Source organism: Benincasa hispida, chromosome 9 (genome assembly GCF_009727055.1).
Source record: "Benincasa hispida cultivar B227 chromosome 9, ASM972705v1, whole genome shotgun sequence".
NCBI classification, from domain to species: Eukaryota; Viridiplantae; Streptophyta; class Magnoliopsida; order Cucurbitales; family Cucurbitaceae; genus Benincasa; species Benincasa hispida.
The window spans coordinates 67,171,368-67,190,929 of record NC_052357.1 but is presented as its reverse complement, the minus strand read 5'-3'; the positions used below and the strand labels follow the sequence as shown (position 1 = coordinate 67,190,929).

General features: G+C 35.9%; 1 protein-coding gene across 5 annotated transcripts; it reads right to left on the bottom strand.

Moving 5' to 3' along the window:
- Positions 1 to 1,112: 1,112 nt before the first annotated feature.
- On the bottom strand, positions 1,113 to 11,275 carry LOC120085976 (pyridoxine/pyridoxamine 5'-phosphate oxidase 1, chloroplastic). 5 transcript variants are annotated; one of them, XM_039042337.1, is made up of 14 exons: positions 11,030 to 11,275; positions 10,770 to 10,937; positions 10,579 to 10,617; positions 9,898 to 10,065; positions 9,706 to 9,811; positions 8,950 to 9,116; positions 8,586 to 8,828; positions 8,335 to 8,423; positions 6,697 to 6,747; positions 6,511 to 6,601; positions 3,358 to 3,462; positions 3,206 to 3,276; positions 2,871 to 2,991; positions 1,113 to 1,415 (listed from the first exon to the last, which is right to left on the bottom strand). In XM_039042337.1, exons 1-13 carry the CDS (start codon positions 11,273 to 11,275, stop codon positions 2,877 to 2,879), a joined length of 1,659 nt encoding a protein of 552 aa, XP_038898265.1. In that variant the 3' UTR covers positions 1,113 to 1,415; positions 2,871 to 2,876. The 5 variants fall into 5 exon arrangements, 3 of the variants coding, with proteins under 3 accessions (XP_038898265.1, XP_038898264.1, XP_038898263.1); XM_039042336.1 differs by having other exon boundaries at positions 2,896 to 2,991; positions 10,770 to 10,925; XM_039042335.1 differs by having other exon boundaries at positions 2,896 to 2,991; positions 11,030 to 11,274.
- Positions 11,276 to 19,562: the final 8,287 nt, after the last annotated feature.

The window sequence follows — 19,562 nt, the reverse complement described above, 5'->3', positions numbered from 1 at the left end:
GATACCCAGACTCCTTTTTTATGCCCAAGGCTATGGCTTCCCGATTCAAGGAAACCTTATCAATAAGTTACGACCATTTTTCTTTTTAATATTCCACACACTTTCAAAGGCCAAATGGACTAAACCCTTACAATCAAAATTCATCATCAATGGTTATCTGTCTAAGCAAATGTGTTCACATTCAACTTTTATTCCACTCATTACATTATCCCTTGTGGTAAAGGAGAGAGGAAAAAAAAAAGAGATTAAACTACAAGTTTAGACTTAAAAGTATATGAACTTTCAATTAATTGCTTTATTAGATATAAATTTGAATTTGTAAGTCTTATATCCGGTAAATCTATGATTTTTTTTAAACAAAATTAAAAGTTGAAAAACTAAATTTGTAATTTTGAAAGTTCAAATACTAAACAGACATAAACTTATAAAACATATGGTAATAATGAGATGAGAATATAATACCAAAGGTTGAGTTATGCACCATATCTCCAACCCTACTTAATCATTTAAAATCCTCGTCGTCGCCCGAAGCTGACCTCGAAATGGATAAAATAGTCATGAGAATAATGCAAGGAGTAAGACATCAATATGCCAATTAAAAGGTAGTTTAAGGTGGGGTTAAGAGAATTCAAACTATAGATCTCGTGGTTACTAACACATCATGTTAGATGATATAATTAAATTTATCTTTACCCACAAGTTTAAACTTTGTAGGTGATTTAAGATGATACCAGAGCAGATTGTTCAAGCCTTCACATTGTTGTTTCCTTTCAAAAACTTTAGTTAATGGGTAAAGATAAATTTAATTGTACATCATCTAACACTCCCTCTCACTTGTGGGTTTGAAATATGAAGAACACCCGACAGAAGAAATGAGGAAATAACTATACAAGGGTTTGAACACAGGACCAACCTGCTCTGAAATCATCTTAAATCACCGATTGACCCAAAAGTTTAAGCTAGTGGGTGATGTATATCATCTAACACATCCATATGCCAATTGAGTTATGCTCACTTTGGTGAGTTATACACCTCTTCCTAGTCTATATATATAAATTTGGATATAGTATTAGAAAGTAGAAACTCTATATATGCATTTGAATATAGTAAAGTAGAAGACCTATTATTTTATTTAAAAAATATGCTTCCTGCTACTATGGCAAATAAGAAATTCCATGAACATATCATATAGATTGAAATTATTCAGTGAATCAGCAACTGTGAAATATTAGACAGCAACCTTGACGTTAAAACACAAAAGCTGGACAAAGAAATAGAAAAAGAGCATGATATGTAAAATAAAAAACGAAGGTACGTGAAGGATGGAGGAGCATCAGCCAGTTCCCAATCAGGGAGCCAACCGTTCTACTTTCCAAGCTTTTTTTCCATCTATCTCACAAGGGGAATATTGCAACCTGTCAAGAACAGAACCATACAATACCGGTGAATATCAAGTGTTTTAGAGAAAGTGTAATGTAGGCCTCGAACACTATTAATATTTCAAGACTGTTTGATAATCATTTAATTTTTTATTTTTAATTTTAAAATTAAACTCATAAACATTATATCCATCTATAAGTTTCTATATTTTGTCATCCATTTTCTATTAAGATTTTCAAAAATCAAACCGAATTTTGGAGGCAAGGAAAAAAATATTTTCAAAAATTGTTTAGTAATTTAAAGGTTTCTTTTAACAAAGGTGAAAACCATAATTAAAAGAATGGGAGAAACCAAGCATAAATTTTAAAAACTGAATTAAAAACCAAATTGTTATCTTAAAAATTTAGCTATACACAAATTTTCAGTATTCTATAAATTTAATGATAGAGGTCGTATATATTAAATCTTCTCCATACTGAAGGGAACATGCATGGGCAATAAGTATCATAACGAATCTAAGCTTTTCTTTACCAGTGATCAGAATCATCAGTTGACACCAACAATTTATGTAGAATTTCTTTTTTAAGAGAATAGGAACTAAGGAATAGGCAGATAAAAAGATCTTCCAAACCTAAAAGAGTTTACAAAACAGAAATAAAAAAATAATAATTACAATGATCTTCAAAAATCAGACACCAAGTAGACAAAAAACCAACCCTCTTCCTAAAATCTGAAAAGAACCTTTATCCCTTTAAAAGTTCTTTAAAAAAATTCTTCTACTCCTTTCAAGCTGAAATGTGTTCAAAAAGCATTATTCAACAGGGTCTCGGCTTTATTCTCAAAAGGATGACTAGTCAGAATTTTCTATGTGAATTCTTTTCAAGCACGACCACACATTCTGAAGGTTCCACCAGCAAACCATGCAGGAAGACAAGGAAAAGGTAGATACATATATATATATATATATATATATATATATCACCCGAGTCCTAGAAATTCTGAATGCATTATTTGTTGGAAAGAAATTCCAGGATTTTTTAAAGCTTTCTTCCTAGAAATTCTGAATTCAAGAATCATAATGCTTTGCAAAGAAATAAGAGGATTTCTGAAAAGCTCTTCCTAGAAAAGGGGATACTGGAGAGGATATCATTCTCTGAGCGTACCATTTCCTCCCTCTCTAGTGATCTCTAGAAAAAAACATGAGACATTTTAAAGTCTTCCAATTTCTTTAGAATTAATTATTTATGAACCAAGAACTCCCTATCAACACAGCCGCATTAGTCTTCATAGATATTTCTGAAAGCTTGAAATGAAACTATAAAATAACCAAAAACCCAGTGAAATGTTCCTTGTTAGTTGTTCTGATCGATAGACAATCAAAGCACTAACTTTATCCACTCACTGGACCAAAAATATTAACAGAGCTTGCAAGGCTGCAACACATCTATTGTCCAATGACATGCACCACAATTAGAGTATTAGTAAACCACCTGCCCTTAGAGGGATGAAAATAACCTGTCGTGCAACCGAGATGGCTGCCCCTGCCAAAACTCAAAAAGTTCTGGTTTAAGCCTGTATCCTCCCCAGTGTTTTGGTTTTGGAATCAAACTTCTGCAAACAGAAGAACGAAGTATCAACTTTACATCTTCCTTATCAAATTATTAAAAACTATTTGTAGTTTAAAAAAATGTCTTCCAGCGTTTGAAATACAAATGTTTGCTGAATCATCAGTCGATGTGTTTGGATGCATGTAGAAATATTGGAAACAGTTAATTTGATTCATAATGCTTTCTTTGTTGGTCGCTCGAGATAAAAGAGGACATACCCATTCGGGTATTTATCCTCCAGTTCCTTGTACTTATCGATGAGAAAATGTCTTCCAGGAACCACAGAACTCTGAATGAGAAAGCAGCATCATAAATCTAGCAATATGAGCATTTCAATTATCCACAAAATGAAGCATGCATTGATACAGACCTGTGGGCTAACTATTGCACCGAGCTGGCTTCCCCGAGGACGGCTGTGGAAATACTGCTCAGATTCCCCTTCAGAAACTTTCTGTACAGATCCTTCCACTCTTACCTAGAAAGTAACAATTAGATAATATTTATTATAGCAAGTATATTCATTGATATTTCCTTCGTCTAAAAGCGAGATATGAAGGTGCTGACAATTGCCACGATAGTCGTGAAAGCATCCCACATGAATATTATGGAGTATAGAAAATGCTAAAAGCCAATGACTTAGTGTAGAACATTTTCTTATCAAAATTATTTCTTCCTAGAGAATTCATTAACTTCAAGAAAATATTCAAAGATACATCTGAAACCAGAGGAGTTTTGCCATGTAAGTTATAATCATCCAAGGCTTTATTAAATATACACTTAAAGTACCAATGGCCCCAAAGCCAATATACTTGTTGCTGCCCTTAACAGACCGCCCAAAATGACAATGATTATGAAAAAATTAGAATATGTTTGATAACCATTTGGCTTTTATTTATAATTTTTTAAAATTAAACTTTTAAATACTATTTTCATTTTTTTTTTTTTTTTCCTTTTTTTGTTACCTACTTTCTAATTATATACATATATTGTTATTATCTAGTGAGTGTTTTCAAAATCCAAACAAGTTTTTAGAAATTTGTTTTTGGAATTTGACTAAGATTTCAAGTCTGTCTTTCAAAAAGGAAAAAACTACGTTAAAGGATTTAAGAGAAAAAAGTATAAATTTGACTAAGACTTCAATTCATGTATGCTGTAGGATTCATAATAAAGGGAAAAGTTATTAGTTTTGAACTTAACTACGTGCTCAATGGCAGAAAAGATCATAGTGAGCAAGCACAAAACCCATCCTGATTATTAGGATTCTAATGAGGAGTTTAAAGTCAATTTAGGAACTCTTGTGATTTCTATCTCTCCCACTCGCTTTCTTAGTTTTACTGTTTCCTATATCAAGAGTGAAGCAGAACCAGAGTATGAGAGAACCAGTAAACAGATTATGATGATCGCTATCATGTTTTATGCATCTATATTCTTTATCCTTGCTAAAACATTACCCAATAGTTCTGCTAATTTATCTGGAGGAAACCACTTTGAGATTTTCGTTTTAGATTTGACCCTTTCTGAGAGTTAGTTTATGTCTCAAGTCCAATGGCTATCATATCCAGGCCATGAATTCCTCGGCCATTTTCTCTGGCAAGTCTGACTACTTGACTCGTTTTGCTTCCTTCTGTATCATTCTCATCTCACTTGTTCTTCACTAAACCTTAAATGGTCAAATTCCAAAAAAAAAAAAAAAAAAAAAGTGAAGTTTTTCACTTGGCTTGTTGCATAAGGAAGGACACTCATGATATTGTTCAAATTTTCCTAATCTCATCTTGGCCTGAAATGTAATCCCTACGTAAGAAGACAGTTAAAAGACTTGAATCGTGTCAAGGTGCTCTTTTTATACTGAGTACATACATATGTAAGAAACAAATTTCATTGAACAGAAGAAATTACAAATGCGGGGAGGAAAAACTTCAGCATACCCACTGTAGTAAAACGTCAAGGAAATTGTCCTACATCATCCTTTTTCAAGAGAGAGGGTGTGTATAATAACAGACATTTTTCTGGAGTATATGATTGGAAAATGATCTTCTCAAACATTAGGTCCTCTTTGGTGGATATTTGAGAATTCATCAGATTAATTGCCTCTCTTATTTCATACTTTAAAACTTTTTTCATAGTTATCCGTTATTTTTTACTACCATTAGTTGAGGTGCCTTCTGTAATTCATCTCTTTTTTCTTTTTACTGGAAAACCATGCTTTTGATTGAAAGACTACAAGTGGGCTAACAAAAAGAATTACCCAACACAAACAGAGCCAAAACAAAAACCTATGTATAGACATTCTTTCTGTGGCCTAGCCATCTGAATGAGCACTAATTATCTTATCAAAATATAACAGATTCAACTAGATGAAATAGAAAATGTAACTTTTATATATATATATGGGCATACAAAAAGTAAACCCACAAAAAAGAGAACTCCCTTTATAAGAAGGGACTCCAACTACGCAAAATAATGTCTATAGACAATCAAAATTCTTCAAAATTGAAGCCCATAGAGAAACATGAAAATGAACAAGGGATCAAACTTCCGAAGGATCCTTATCCACTCTCCTAAACACTCTACTATTTTGCTCACCCCATAAAACCCATAAGATCGCACGCACCCCAGCACACCATAAAAAGACGGCCTTCATCCCCAAAAGGTGGATCAAGGAGGAACTCCTCGATCATAGCATGACATCTCTGTGACGAGCATACATCAAACCAAACATCTAGAAAAATGAATCCCAAACACGGCTCGCAAACTCACAACTCCAGAGGATATGGTCTAAGTCTTCCTCTGCCTTCCAACAAAGAATACAACAAAAAGGCCCAACAAGCAAAGACATCTTCCTCACGAGCCTATCCAACGTGGTAGCACAGCTGTGATGAACCTGCCAAGTAAAGAACCTCACCTTCCTAGGGTTCTTAATACTTTAGAGAACCATAAAGACTGACACCCCTAAAGGAGAATGCTCAACTAACAATGAAAGAAAGACTTGCATGGAGAACCCTTCCAATGGATTAGGGCTCCAAAATCTAACCTCACTTCTCCCTCTTCTAAAGGCATGACTCTCAAGTAAAGAAAGAAGAGCAGTCACATTCATCGCTTCCCTATCGTAAAGAGAGCGACAGAACCCGAAATAAAAGGAATAAGCGCTCCCAAACCACATGAGAACGTTGCCAACAAAATTATTTTTGAGGGACGACAAATGATACAGACAAGGGAACAAACCACAAAGAGGTCTCTCTCTCACCCAACTGAGATTCCCTAACAATATGTTCCATAATAAGAGCAAATCGCCTAGCTGCTACCAAAACTGGGAGGCGAAAGCAAGTTAAGAACTTTGATTGACCACTAGGTTTCATCTTTCAAGCACATTCAAGGGCAGAATGAGATAGATCAACTGGACCTACTCAAGCAGAATCGAATGTTCCTCGAGGCATTTAATGGGCAGAAAAAATGACCTCCCTAATTATATTTTCAACTCATAGTAATTATAGAAATAGAATAAAACTGAAATTTGTTATTTCACCTGCCTATTGAGACCTTCCCAGAAGAAAACAAGTGAAGCACGTGGATTTTCAGCTAGATTATGTGCTTTCCGACTTTCATAATTTGTGTACCTGCAGACAACAATGCAACAATAAGAGGAGTTATTTTCAAGTGCAGGGAAAAAAATTATTTGCTTCAACATGGTAATAATCTAGCATATACTGACCAGACAAAACCATCTTCATCAACTCCTTTTAGCAAAACCATGCGAGATGATCTGAAGGGGCAAAGTGAACCACAAAGGTCAATCCCTTCTACAAATAATATTTCTTCTTTTCTTCATTTCTTTTTGGTATCGAAACAGTAGACTTTTCATTAAGACTAGAAATAATAATTTTAGATTCAGGTGGAACTTAGAGGCTCACTGCAAATAGGTTAATGGAGAATTTGCACGGGTTCCAATTATTTGATGCTACACCAATTATGTAAGGTCAAAAGCATTCAGAACGAGCAAATTATCAAGAGCATAAGAAAGCGGATGATAAAAAATGGTTTTCTGAGATTCTACAAAGTAAAAAATATTGAGGAATGCTAAGAGAGAGAAAAAAGATGGAGAGTATGTTTAATTATAATAGATATCAACTAGGCTTATATTGCCTATTGGAACTGGAAAACCAACAACTATAGATGATTGTTGCCCTCTCTCCCATTCTATTTTTTTCTTTTCTTTTTTTTAGTTCAACAATATGTGAGATTGGGGATTCGAACCTCTAACCTTTAGGTTAAGGATAATGTCTTAATCAATTAAGTTATGTTCAGGCTAGTTGATATTCTATTCCTATACGAATGGCTTGTGTTAATGGGGTGGGAAAGAGATTTCTCACTGCTTTCCCATCCCCACTCCCTGCATACCCTCCTCACACAAACACAAAAATTGTGACACTGAGGGAGCGTCTCAATAGGATTTTCTCTTTCCATTGGGCATTACCAGTTTCATCTCATGCACCTCAGCTAAGCATTAGGAGGAAAAAAATAATCCAGCTAAAGGCTAAACCCATGACCGTTGAGTTATAAATAACCCCTACCAGCCTCAACCCTCACCAACAGACCACCCCCTTCGGGAAACTCCATAAGATTGAAGAAAATGTGAGACCTCCAATTATGAAAGTGTATGAGAGGAAGAAGGTCAAAAAGGGAATTGTGGAAGCTGAAAGGAAGGAGGAGACCAGTGAAGGGGGAACCGCGGGAGGAATTAACCATTGGAGGCGGTGGAGGCGCGTAGTGGAGCAGTGTATGGAGGGGGGACCAATGAAAGGGGTTACTTGTAGGGTCTTGGGAAGGAGAGATGGGGGGAATGTTTTGAGTGTGAGAACTTTTGGGAGAGAGGACCTCTCGGATTGCTGATTATCTTTTTCTTTTGTTTGTTGCTTGTTCTTTCTTGTTATCGTGTATCTATGAGCTGGAGACTCTTGTTTCGGTATTGTTATTGTCTGATATTAATCTTATATCTCAGGGGAGTTGAATACCCTGATTTCTGGGCGTTGGGTATCTTGTTTGGAAGTGTTTACTGTTTGTGTTTGTTTCTTGTTCAGGTGAACCGGATACCTAACAAAAAACAAGTGGATGTACAATCCTAAAGCTTGAACTCTAAGGTGATGTCATTCCTATCCCCGAAAGACGACGCTCATGATTGATTGTTAACCCAAATTTCTGGGTTCAAGTGGTAAATAATTGTCTAAATCAGAAATATTTTTTTTACAAAAAAATAAAATTAAATATGAAGTAATATTGCATTCAAAAGAAGGGAGGGGAGAAAAAGATCTTCAATTAAGTGACTGTCAAAACAAAGAGAAACTGAACTCACGGTTTTCCATCACTTGTAGCTGTGGACAAAGACATTGCATTAGGTTCCCTTAAATTAGCAGCAATTGCATCGTCAAACCATTCGCGGAACTGCAAGATAATTACTGGTTCACTACTGCTAGAAACAATAAAGTTAACAAAGGATTTTTTTTGGAATAAAGAAAAGTTATAATTTCAGTATAGAGGATATATTCAATATAAGAAACATAAGAATAGAGATGTTTCATTAAATGACAAGAATCTAGTATTCACCTGACGAATAGGATCGGCCTCTACATTTTTTTCAACAAGTTCTGGAGAAATATAGTTTTCTCGAAGTGCAGCAATATCAACTTGTGGAGGCTTTCCAATTCGAACACACATCGCAGTGCCAGGATAGGGAGGAAGATGAAGGTTATATTTGTTCACAATAGATGGCGGTACAAATCTGCCACCTAAAAAATGATGTGGACCATCGAATTTCTTTGCACACAGCTTTGGGGCAGTTAAAGAAACCTAGCATAAATGATTGTTTGGCGATCGAGTTGGTTTATTTATGTAAAATTGGTTCAGGGAATTTTACAAATTTATGTCATAAAAATAATTAATTAATTAAAAATATCAAATGATATCATACCAACATATCAGGTTTAAAGCTGCTATCACTAATATCCCCTTCTTCAACATGCCATCCAGATGGAACATCTACAGAAACAATAACAGGACTTCTTTGATTTGCTTCCTTGTACTCATTTAAAGAGACAAGCCTTTGGATCAAATCATGGAATGGTGGCCTTGGAGCACCTAAAATCAAAGAAATAACAAAAGGCCATCAATATGATACATGGTATAGAGGAGTTATTCTGATTAAAATAAGGTATTGTGTTCAGTATCTTCTTTTTTGGTTTCTTAATTAGTGAGAAAACCATTGTCATCCAAGAAAAATGATAGACTTGAGACAAATATGCAAATTATAATGGGTGGTCATGGTTTGAACAAATAGCAAAACCAGTGAAAAGAAGTGTCATCCTATCAGTGAAGATGAAAAATAAAACAATTTGTAGGTCCATTATTTATATGGATGAGGCTTTTAGAATTGCTAGATAATAATTTATATACTACAAGTTTCCTTTACAGAATATGTAACATGTAAATTAGGAGTCAGAGATATTGGTATAGCCTTTGAGGTTGCTTCTGTAACAATCCCTTGTCTTTTCCATCAGTTCTGATGTACTACTTCATGAACAGTTCTCCTATCCCATACTCCAAATTTAGGACTGTCTTGAAAAAGAAATGACTAATTGATGGTAATGTTGGAGTTTTAGTTCTATGAAACAATAACTTGATAACTCAGAGCAGGAAGACGTAAAATAGAAAAACAGAAAGATATTACCATGAAAGGAGAACCCAAAGATTGCATCTATTATAATGTCAAAATCCTTTGACAAATCCAAAGGCAAGTCCTCCACTGTCAAGAAAGGAATTGACAGTGATTCCAGCTACAAAACCGCTAGATCGGATTAGAAATTCAGGCAAGCTAGTACTGAGCAGGGAAAAGATTTCAAACATGCTTTGGAAACTCAACCTGAGTAACCAAACCAGCATAAAGAGGCTTCGGAGTCTTCTTTGGATAGCAAATAGATGGCTTGTATCCAAAGTGAAACAGATGACGAGCAGCCACGAGACCATCTCCACCATTGTTTCCAGGACCACAGATAACAAGAACACGCTTATACTCACTGGCTTTGTAAACCTGTTGAAGACATGTATTCGTTCATATGAAGAAAAAAAAATGTGAGTGGTGATTGGATTGTTGATAAAATAGAATCCTGGGTCTCGAATTTTTTGTTCTAACAAAAGTTTTTGTCTTTGTTAAAGTTTATTTAACCTCCTTCATCCTACTTGGTTGAGCTACACAGAGATTTGTCCAGGGCACCTTCTAACTTGTGAGCAGAGATGCTCGTTAAGGGTTGAAATATAGAGTAATCAACAAAAGAATATGATCCATACACTAACAGTAGAAGAAAACAGTGGCTAGTGTACGTTAACACTCATACATCCAGCTGTTACCACAAAAATAACCTACATGCTACATTCCTACAAATTACACGCATGCTCCATTGAGCTCAATGCTCTATAGACGTACAAGGATACATCAATAACATTGATAAACAGCAATGAAATGGTTAGCAAAACACAATTCACTTTCACCGACTAGAAAGTGTCAACCATTTCTGCCCAAATAAAATGCCAAGAGGAAGCTTACCTCTGCTATTGAAGTGGCTACACTCAATCCAGCCAGCTCCTGAACCCAAAATATTTAAACAGGTTAACTTTCAGTAATGTTGAGTGTTGAATTAGACCAATTTTGGACCCAAGTAGAGAACCGAAACATTTATTAACATAACACCCAACAAAATAATTTGGAGAAGTGAAGCAAACAATAGCAACACTAACCATCAATTGGTCGACGCTGAATCCGAGAGGGCCCATGAGAATCTCATCGACCTCAGCTGCTTCCCTCTGCGACAGATACGAAATGGCCTCCGGATTCTGCATAGCTTCAATACGAGACTTCGAGCAAAACCAACGAATCTCAGAGCTCGAATTCGGCTGAAAAACACCCTAACAGCAGAATTTATTACACAAACCATTAAAAAAGTGCGGCAAACACATATGACAGCACAAAAAATATATAAGAGAGAGATAGAACTAACGTTGGAGAGAGGGATTTGGAGAGAGCGAAAAGATTGAGGTATTATGAGTGTTGAGTTCGATTTGAGAGAGAATGAGTGGGTGAAAAACAAGCGTGTCATCAAATGGGTTTTGCGGAGAAATGGACGCATTCCTATAGGTAGATTTGCAGGCTCAGCCCGCTTCGCATTGCTCGCGGTTAGAAGTTGCTGATGAACTGATGCTTTTTCTCGAGCTTGCGCTTTCGCGCTTGGATAGTTGGATTGCATGATAAAATTATGCTAAATTATAGTTTATTTTATTTTATTTTTTTATTAATTTATAGAGAATGCTGAATTTTTTTATTTTTTATTTTTTACGCAGTTAAATTTTAAGAGTTGTTTGGAGAATGAAAATGGGTTGAGTTTGAAAGTTCATGCTTGATTTGCTTGTAATCAGAGTCCGGTTTGTTCATGCTTGATTTGCTTGTAATCAGAGTCCGGTTTGTAATCCATCTCACTTTGTACTCTCACCAATTTCACTCCCTACTTCGACATTCCCACCGGTTTGTAATAAGTCTCCCAAATTGATTATGATTTCATACTGTAACAACCCGACCTTTTGAATATTCTGATAAGGGTTGTTACTCATAATTACACATTTACATTCAAAATATTTTGACCATTGAGGAAAATAAATTTCATTAAAATAATAAAAACAACTTTCCAAAATAAATAACAAATAAGTAAAACCTTTATTTGGGGTCCCCTAAAAATAAAATTTATAAAGAAAACATTCATAACATTAAAATTTGTTGTCTCACATTAAATTCTAGTTTCAAAATATTCAAATGACAAAAACATAGACTGAGTGGAAGCTATTTCTCTATCCCATATGACACGGTCACAGGTCCCTCTCGTCACCCGTCGGTCTATTCCTATCCTTACTGAAAAACATAAATTAAGAAAGATTGAGTATCAAATACTCAATAAATGATCCCACTACCGGGATCAGGCTATGCATCTACGAGTAAAGAATGATGGCATGTGGCTCAAACAACTACATCTATCTTGAATGATGAAAATAAACCAAAAGACGTACTGTCACTTGCATGTCTAGTGGCTTGGTGGCACATTATCAAACATGGAAAAATAACATGAACGTGAACCTGTAGATTCACGTATGTCTTGCGGCCCGTAGGCACACCGTCAAACATGGAAAAATAGCATAAACGTGAACCTGTCAACTCACACATATCTAGCGGCCCATAGGCACACCGTCAAACATGAAAAATAACATGAACGTAAACTTGTCGGTTCACGCGTGTCTAGTGGCCCGTAGGTACACCACCAAACATGGAAAACATGAACGTGAACCTGTCGATTCACGCATGTTTAGCGGCTCGTAAGCACACCATCAAACATGGAAAAATAACATGAACGTGAACCTGTTGATTCACGCATGTCTAACGGCCCGTAGGTACACCATCAAACATGAAAAAATAACATAAACATGAACCTGTCGATTCACACATGTCTAGCAGCCCGTAGGCACACTGTCAACACATGAAACTAGGCTCGTCAGTCCTCTAAAATAAAACATGTGTCAAGGCGAGACGGTAAACTGCCCTAATGGTCTAATCATGCACACATACTGATTAGAAATTCAAACATGCTCATAATAATCATAATTGTCCTGTAACAAGTATATCACAACGACAAAATCATGCTTCTAGAGTCCATTAATTAACTTTATAAATCTAATATAGGCCGCCTAGCACGAAGGCGTCGATAATAGTACCACTTACCTCAACTTGGTTACAAAAAATGGTCCACATAAATAATCTCCTTAAAGCTTTTGAATAAACTTGAATTAGCCCTAAAACATAAATTACCAAATTCAATTTAGCAACCAATGCCTAAAATAATGAGTCCAAGATTAAAATTAATCATTCGGGGCCTAAATCCAATGAACCAAAATTAGTCCAAATGCCCCATATTTAACTTACCGAACAATGAAGCTTGATCAACAAGTCACTTTCAAGATTTCAACTCCCAAATATCCTCTAAAATCAGGTTTTAATTCCAACGAACAATGGCTTTAGACCTTCAAAATGCGAGAGTTAAGCTAATATTTAATCTAGAAAGTTCCATAGTCTTAATACTCACCAATTATACATCAAAGCTCCAAAGCTTGTTGAATAGTACACCAACAACTTTCAAAAACTCAAATCGATGCTCCAAATCTTATAGATAAATCAAGTATGACCTACAATCCAGTGTGTACTAAAGAACCAGTCAAGAAATCTAAAAAAAAATCATCAACAACTGACCAAATAAAAATTCGGTAAGCAGTAGTGACTAACAAACGCACAACAGCGAACGACTAAAAAAATATGAAAGTAACATAGATTTTTCTCTCTAATTGACCTATTTTAGAATGAAGTGAATGGTTTTGAATGAAGTGGATGGTTGTATTTATAGAGGACAAATACTCCTAATCCTAAACCATTTGGGATTTCATAACTTAGAACTAGTAGATATATTAGATTTCCTTATTGAATAAGACATTTTCTCTAATCAGGACATCCATATTTTAATTAGTTAGAGAATCAATGATCTAACTAAATTGGGAATCCATATTCTGATTGAATTAGAAATTTCACCATCTAACTAAATTAGAAATTCCATAATCTAATTAATTTAACTTAAATCCAAATTTCTCCTATCAACTCAATTAAAATAACTATTTTATTTATTTTGGATCCAAACTCCAAAATTAAAGAGGATGAAATTTAAAACCAATTTCCCCTGTTTCTTCTTAAATTTCAATTTTTTTTTTAATTTCCAAAATCGCAATTCTTTTCATTTTATTTATCCAAAATAATCCAAAAATTTCAAATCTCTTATGAAATTAATTCCAAACTAATTAACTGCTCCAATTAACTTAATTTTGGGTCCAAACCAAAATTAGAAGGAATGTATCATCCAATAATTAAGATAAATTACGTCATTTCAAATATTTAATCAATTTAAAAAACCACACTTCCCCCAAGTAATTAATCCAATTTTTCCTTATATTGAATTAAAATTCCAATTCTTGACAAATATCTTTTAAATTAATTATCTTGCCTTCCAAATTATTTTTTTTATTGCCCCAATACCCAAAATAACGTCCAAATATTTCAAGATAATTTAAACAAAACTATATGAAAATTCAGGGTGTTACATTCTTCCCTCGTTAAGAAACTTTCGTCCTTGAAAGTTTTAAATCAAAACAAATCCACACATACTAAATCCTTACCTTGACCTTTCGTCCCCAACTACCTTTATCAAACAACAAAAATATTTCTCAAATAGTTTCATTTTCCCTTACCCCTATCTTTTCCAAGACCAATAAATCCAAGATACTCTTTTCCACTTTTCTAGTGATATATATCTGTACCAAAACTTATGACTATTCGAATTCCCTTTCACGGTCTATAATCCAACAACCTAAGCAAGCTATATATATATATATATATATATATTCCGAATAAAGCCTATTGCAGTCCAAAATTCCAAATGGTAATAAGAGATTCCTCCTTTACACTAAAACCAACGTCTTGTATCCACCCATATCATGTTTTAAAATCCAAACCATCCTTAACTATTTGAGGGTCTTGAACACATTAATTTTCATTTATCTCTTCAAATTAAAGGGAAAAAAAACTTTTCTTAAATACTTTTATTTTTCTTTATATTTATCCTTGCTTAATCCAACAACTTGAAGGTGCAGTTTTCACTTCAATAGTGAAACATAATCCCTAAATCAAGACATATGACCCTTTATAACCTTTTCCATAAATCTAAAATTCTATTCCAAACTTGGAACTATAGTAGGGTATCCCCACAAGATAACATTGCTTTTAAACTTCAAAACGTTTATCCTTCCTCTTGGTATGGTTAATTAAACTCGAACCTTTTCATTGCAACAAATACATAGTTCAAACCCAAGCACCTTAAGAATTTTCAATCCAATAACTTGTTTTCTCCTATCTAAAGGCAACTATAATTTCAACCATCTTGGCATTCCTTGACCAATTCATCTTACCTAGGTCTTGTAAAGAGTTCCTCATACTATCACTTTATGCTCCATTTAGTGATTCTTCTTCCTTTTAGACACGTTACGTAAAGAACCAAAACACCATACATTACTCGCTCTACCAACTTCGATACCATGAAAGTGATCATGACCTATTAATCCTTTCAAAAAATTTCTTGGAACATTTTGACTTTAATATATAGTAATCCTTAATAGAATTTATAATCTCTTCTTCATCTATTTCTTACCTTATAAAGAAACTTTAATCTCGTAACTAAGAATGTGTGCCTTATGATAAAGTTCCTTGTAGCACCACTAGTTTTATTCTCGTAATGCAAAACTTAATATTATTCCTCAGTGAATTTCCAATTCACCTATCTTATTCTATAGCTCAACCAAATACATCCATTTCTTTCTTTCATGTCATAAGTGCATAACACTTCATGGTTCAATTAAGTTTCAATATCCCTGAACATAAATATATGTCTGTTTCTAACAGTCCTTCCATGAATTAAACTAACACCAAAACAAAATAGACATCTCATACTAACTTCTTTCAGGTCGTTAAACTAGCAATAACAACTAGTCAATATATAAAGCTTAGACATGAAGGCTTTTAAACACATTTTCTATAAAATATTTAATGAAATAACATACTTGGCGAGGATGAAGGATCCGTGAATAGCCATAAAGGACACAAAACGAAGACTTACATCATAAGTCAGTCTACAGAACCTAAAACTTTAGGCTCTGATATCAACTATAACGACTCGATCTTTTGAGTACTCTGATAAGGGTTGTTACTCATAATTATACATTTACTTTAAAAACATTTTGATCATTGAGGAAATTAAATTTCATTAAAATAACAAAGACAATTTTCCAAGATAAATAACAAATAAGTAAAACCTTTGTTTGGGGCCCCTCAAATAATGAAGAAAAAATAACTTAAACAGATAAAATTTTGGCCAACATCGAGTTTCAAATCAAAACTTTTATAGCTTGAAAACGTAAACTGAGCGAAAGTGATTTCTCTGTCCCATATGGCACGATCACAGGTCCCTATCGTCACCTGCCGGTATGTTTCTTTACTTGAAAAACATAAATTAAGAAAGGTTGAGTATAAAATACTCAGTAAATGATCCCATTACCAGGATCAGGCTATGCATCTACGAGTAGAAAACGATGGCCCGTGGCTTAAACAACTACACCTGTCTTGGATGATGAAAAGAAACCAAAAGACATCCTGTCTTGCCTTGACTCGCATGTCTAGTGGCCTGATGACACACTGTCAAACATGAAAAAATAACATGAACGTGAACTTGTCGATTCACGCATGTCTAGCAGCTCGTAGGCACACCGTCAAAACATGAAACTAGGCATGTCGGTCCTCTAATCATGCATCACATACTGATTAGAAATTCAAACATGCTCATAATACTCATAATTGTCTTGCAACAAGTATATCACAACGACAAAATCATGCTTCGAGAGTCCATTAATTAACTTTATAAATCTAATCTAGGTCGCTTGGTGTCACAATTGCCCTTTCGGAAGCTTCTCTTTGTGCGACACTTGTTCCCGCTCACGAACAAGTCAGCTAACTAAACTAATACAATACATGACATGAAAACATGATAAAAAGGGTTGGATCGGCATGCGACCATGGGCAACAGGCCCTGAACAAGCATGACCGTGACATTCTCCCCCACTTAATTGGTTGATATCCCTGTCAACCGACCCTGCTCGAACTTGGCGATTGCTAGAGCTGCATTCTTCAAGTCTTTCGCACGCTCCCAACTAATTTCTTCATCAGGGAGGTCCTTCCACTTTACTAAGAACTCTGTCAGTTCTCATCTTGGTCTTCCGATACGGCGAGTACGTCTGTCCAAAATTTGTACAACTTCCTTTTCAACTGAATTCTTCATCATGACAGGTGGGCGCATCAACATATTCCGCTGCTCGTCATCGGGATCGGGGTGATAGAGCTTCAGGATACTCACATGGATGACATGGTGGATTTTCATCCATGAGGGTAACTGAACCCTATACAAGGTTTTCCCGACCTTCTCAATCACTTTCACTTACCCTTCATATTTTTATACTAGACGTTGGTCTCTCTGGCCTAAAAAATGGAACTGTTATGGTCGCAGCTTGATCAACACTTTATCCTCAACTTGAAACTCGAGGGGCTTACGCTTCTTATGAGCCCACTTCTTCAACATCCTTGACGTTTTTTCTAGACAGGCGCGAGCTATCTTAGAGGTTTGGCTCCACTCCTTGGTAAAATTGTGCGCCTGAGGGCTTTTGCCCGCATAGGGATGGTCCACCAGATGTGGCATGAGTGGTTGTCTGCCGTACACTACCTCGAAGGGCGTCTTTCCAGTTGCGAAACTTTGTTGATTGTTTAAGCTGAACTGAGCAATATCTAACAACTGGACCCAGTTCTTCTGTCTAGCGTCGATAAAGTGACGCAGATATTCCTCGAGCATGCTGTAAAAGCATTCCGTCTGGTCGTCTGTTTGAGGATGGTAGCTAGAGGAAATGTTCAGCGTAGATCCCAATATCTTGAACAATTCTGTCCAAAAGGTTCCAGTGAATCTCCCGTCTCGATCACTAACAATGCTCGCGGGAACGCCTCATAATTTCACAATGTGTTTAAAGAACAGTTAAGCAGTCATCACATCTGTACACATCTTCGGCATTGGAATAAATGTGGCGTATTTTGAGAACCGATTGATGATAACAAGGATCGATTCAAACTCTCCAACCTTGGGCAAATGGGTGATGAAGTCGAGGGACACACTCTCCCATGGTCTAGAAGGCATAGGTAGGGGCTCCAACAGACCGCTAATTTTGCCATTTCGACCTTATCTTATTGGTAGACAATGCAAGTCTTGGTAAATTACATGACGTCGTCTCGAAGGCTCAGCCAAAAAGTAACCTTGTTTTAAGAAGGCATAAGTTCTCTGCCAATTGTTATGTCCTGCCCATGGTGTGTTGTGACACTCTTTCATCAATGATCTTCGTAACTCCTCAGATCGGGGAATGTAAAGGCGATTGCCCTTAGTGTACAGTAGGTCATCTTCCACCCAAAATTGACGTGTCTTCCCCTATTTGGCCAACTACATAATGGCCTGCGCCAATGTGTCATTTGTCGAGTGTCTTGACAGTTTCTCGCACTGTTTTCATTCAACGTATGGTGTACAAACATGCACAGGGTCGTATGTTCACTCTTTCAGCTAAGAGCATTGGCCGCTTGGTTGCATTTCCCTAGTCTATGCTCAAATCGAAAATCAAACTCTGCTAAACACTCCTACCACCGTGCCTGCTTTGACGATAACTTCGGCTGGTTTAAAAAGTGGCAAATGGAACTGTTGTCGGTCTTGACTACGAATTTGGCCCCTAAGAGATACTACGAATTCCTCTAATGTCAGCAAGGGTCCAACCAATTGCTCGCACATGTTTCTTGAGAGTGCTCATCAATGCATTCTCCTGGTCTTCGTTGAGTGCAGAGGAAATGATCAATGACAGCTTCTCATTCTGCCTAAAAATACATACTTTAAATGGGTTGGTAGGGTTTTCAATTCAAGTATTGGTGGTTCCACTATGGAAGGTTGCGTTGTTTTCCTTTCTTCCTTTTCTGTTGACTCTTCTTCTTGCTTTGCGGTCATTTCTTCTTCCTTGTTTGTTTTTGTTGTGATCGCATTATAGGCAGCAACGGATGTGGTGGCATCCTCTTCTTCATTCTCTTCAATCGAATTATGGTCGTCATTTGAATCATGCAGGTTATCTTCATCCGAAAACTTCATGGCACGAATTATATTAAACTTGAGCTTCTGTCCGTTGATACTCAAAATGATTTCCCCTTTATACACATCAATTTGAGCACGGCCCGTTGATAGAAAAGGTCGCCTCAAAATGATGAGCACGTCTTTGTCGGCCTCGTAGTCTAAAATGATGAAGTCAACTGGCAGAATAAATTTGTCAATGGTTATCAGCACATCCTTCACCTTTCCCTTTGGGTGCACCAGATATCTGTTGGCCGGAGAGTCACTATTGTGGGCACAAGTTGCCCCACATTCAATTGTCTAAAGATTGACAGAGGCATCAAATTTATGCTGGCTCCCAGGTCACACGGGGTTTGCCCAATGTACAGTCCTCCTATGGAGCAAGGAATATTAAAGCTCCCAGGATTGCTCATTTTCGGTGGAATTATTGATTTGAAACTTTGCGTCAATGCCACCGTGGCAAATTTTCCAGCTCCCCTTTTTTTAGTTACCATATCATTAAGAAACTTGGCGTAGTCAGGCATTTCCTCAATCGCTTCACTGAAAGGAATATTAACATGTAATTTCTTTAACATAGATAAGAAGCATTGGTACTATACTTATTCGTTCTTTTTCTTCCTTAGTCTCTATGGGAAATGGGGTAACTGAACTTTCACGATTCCCATTTTTGTTGGCTTTGAGGTCGATGTAACCTTCAGTTCTA

Excerpts from the sequence above, each read along its gene's own strand:
- LOC120085976 (XM_039042336.1), bottom strand. The coding sequence starts at position 11,275 with ATGCAATCCAACTATCCAAGCGCGAAAGCGCAAGCTCGAGAAAAAGCA. Across the intron at positions 9,812-9,897 it reads ATGCTGGTTTGGTTACTCAG|CTGGAATCACTGTCAATTCC; the intron begins GTTGAGTTTCCA and ends GCGGTTTTGTAG. Across the intron at positions 8,424-8,585 it reads AGGCCGATCCTATTCGTCAG|TTCCGCGAATGGTTTGACGA; the intron begins GTGAATACTAGA and ends ATTATCTTGCAG.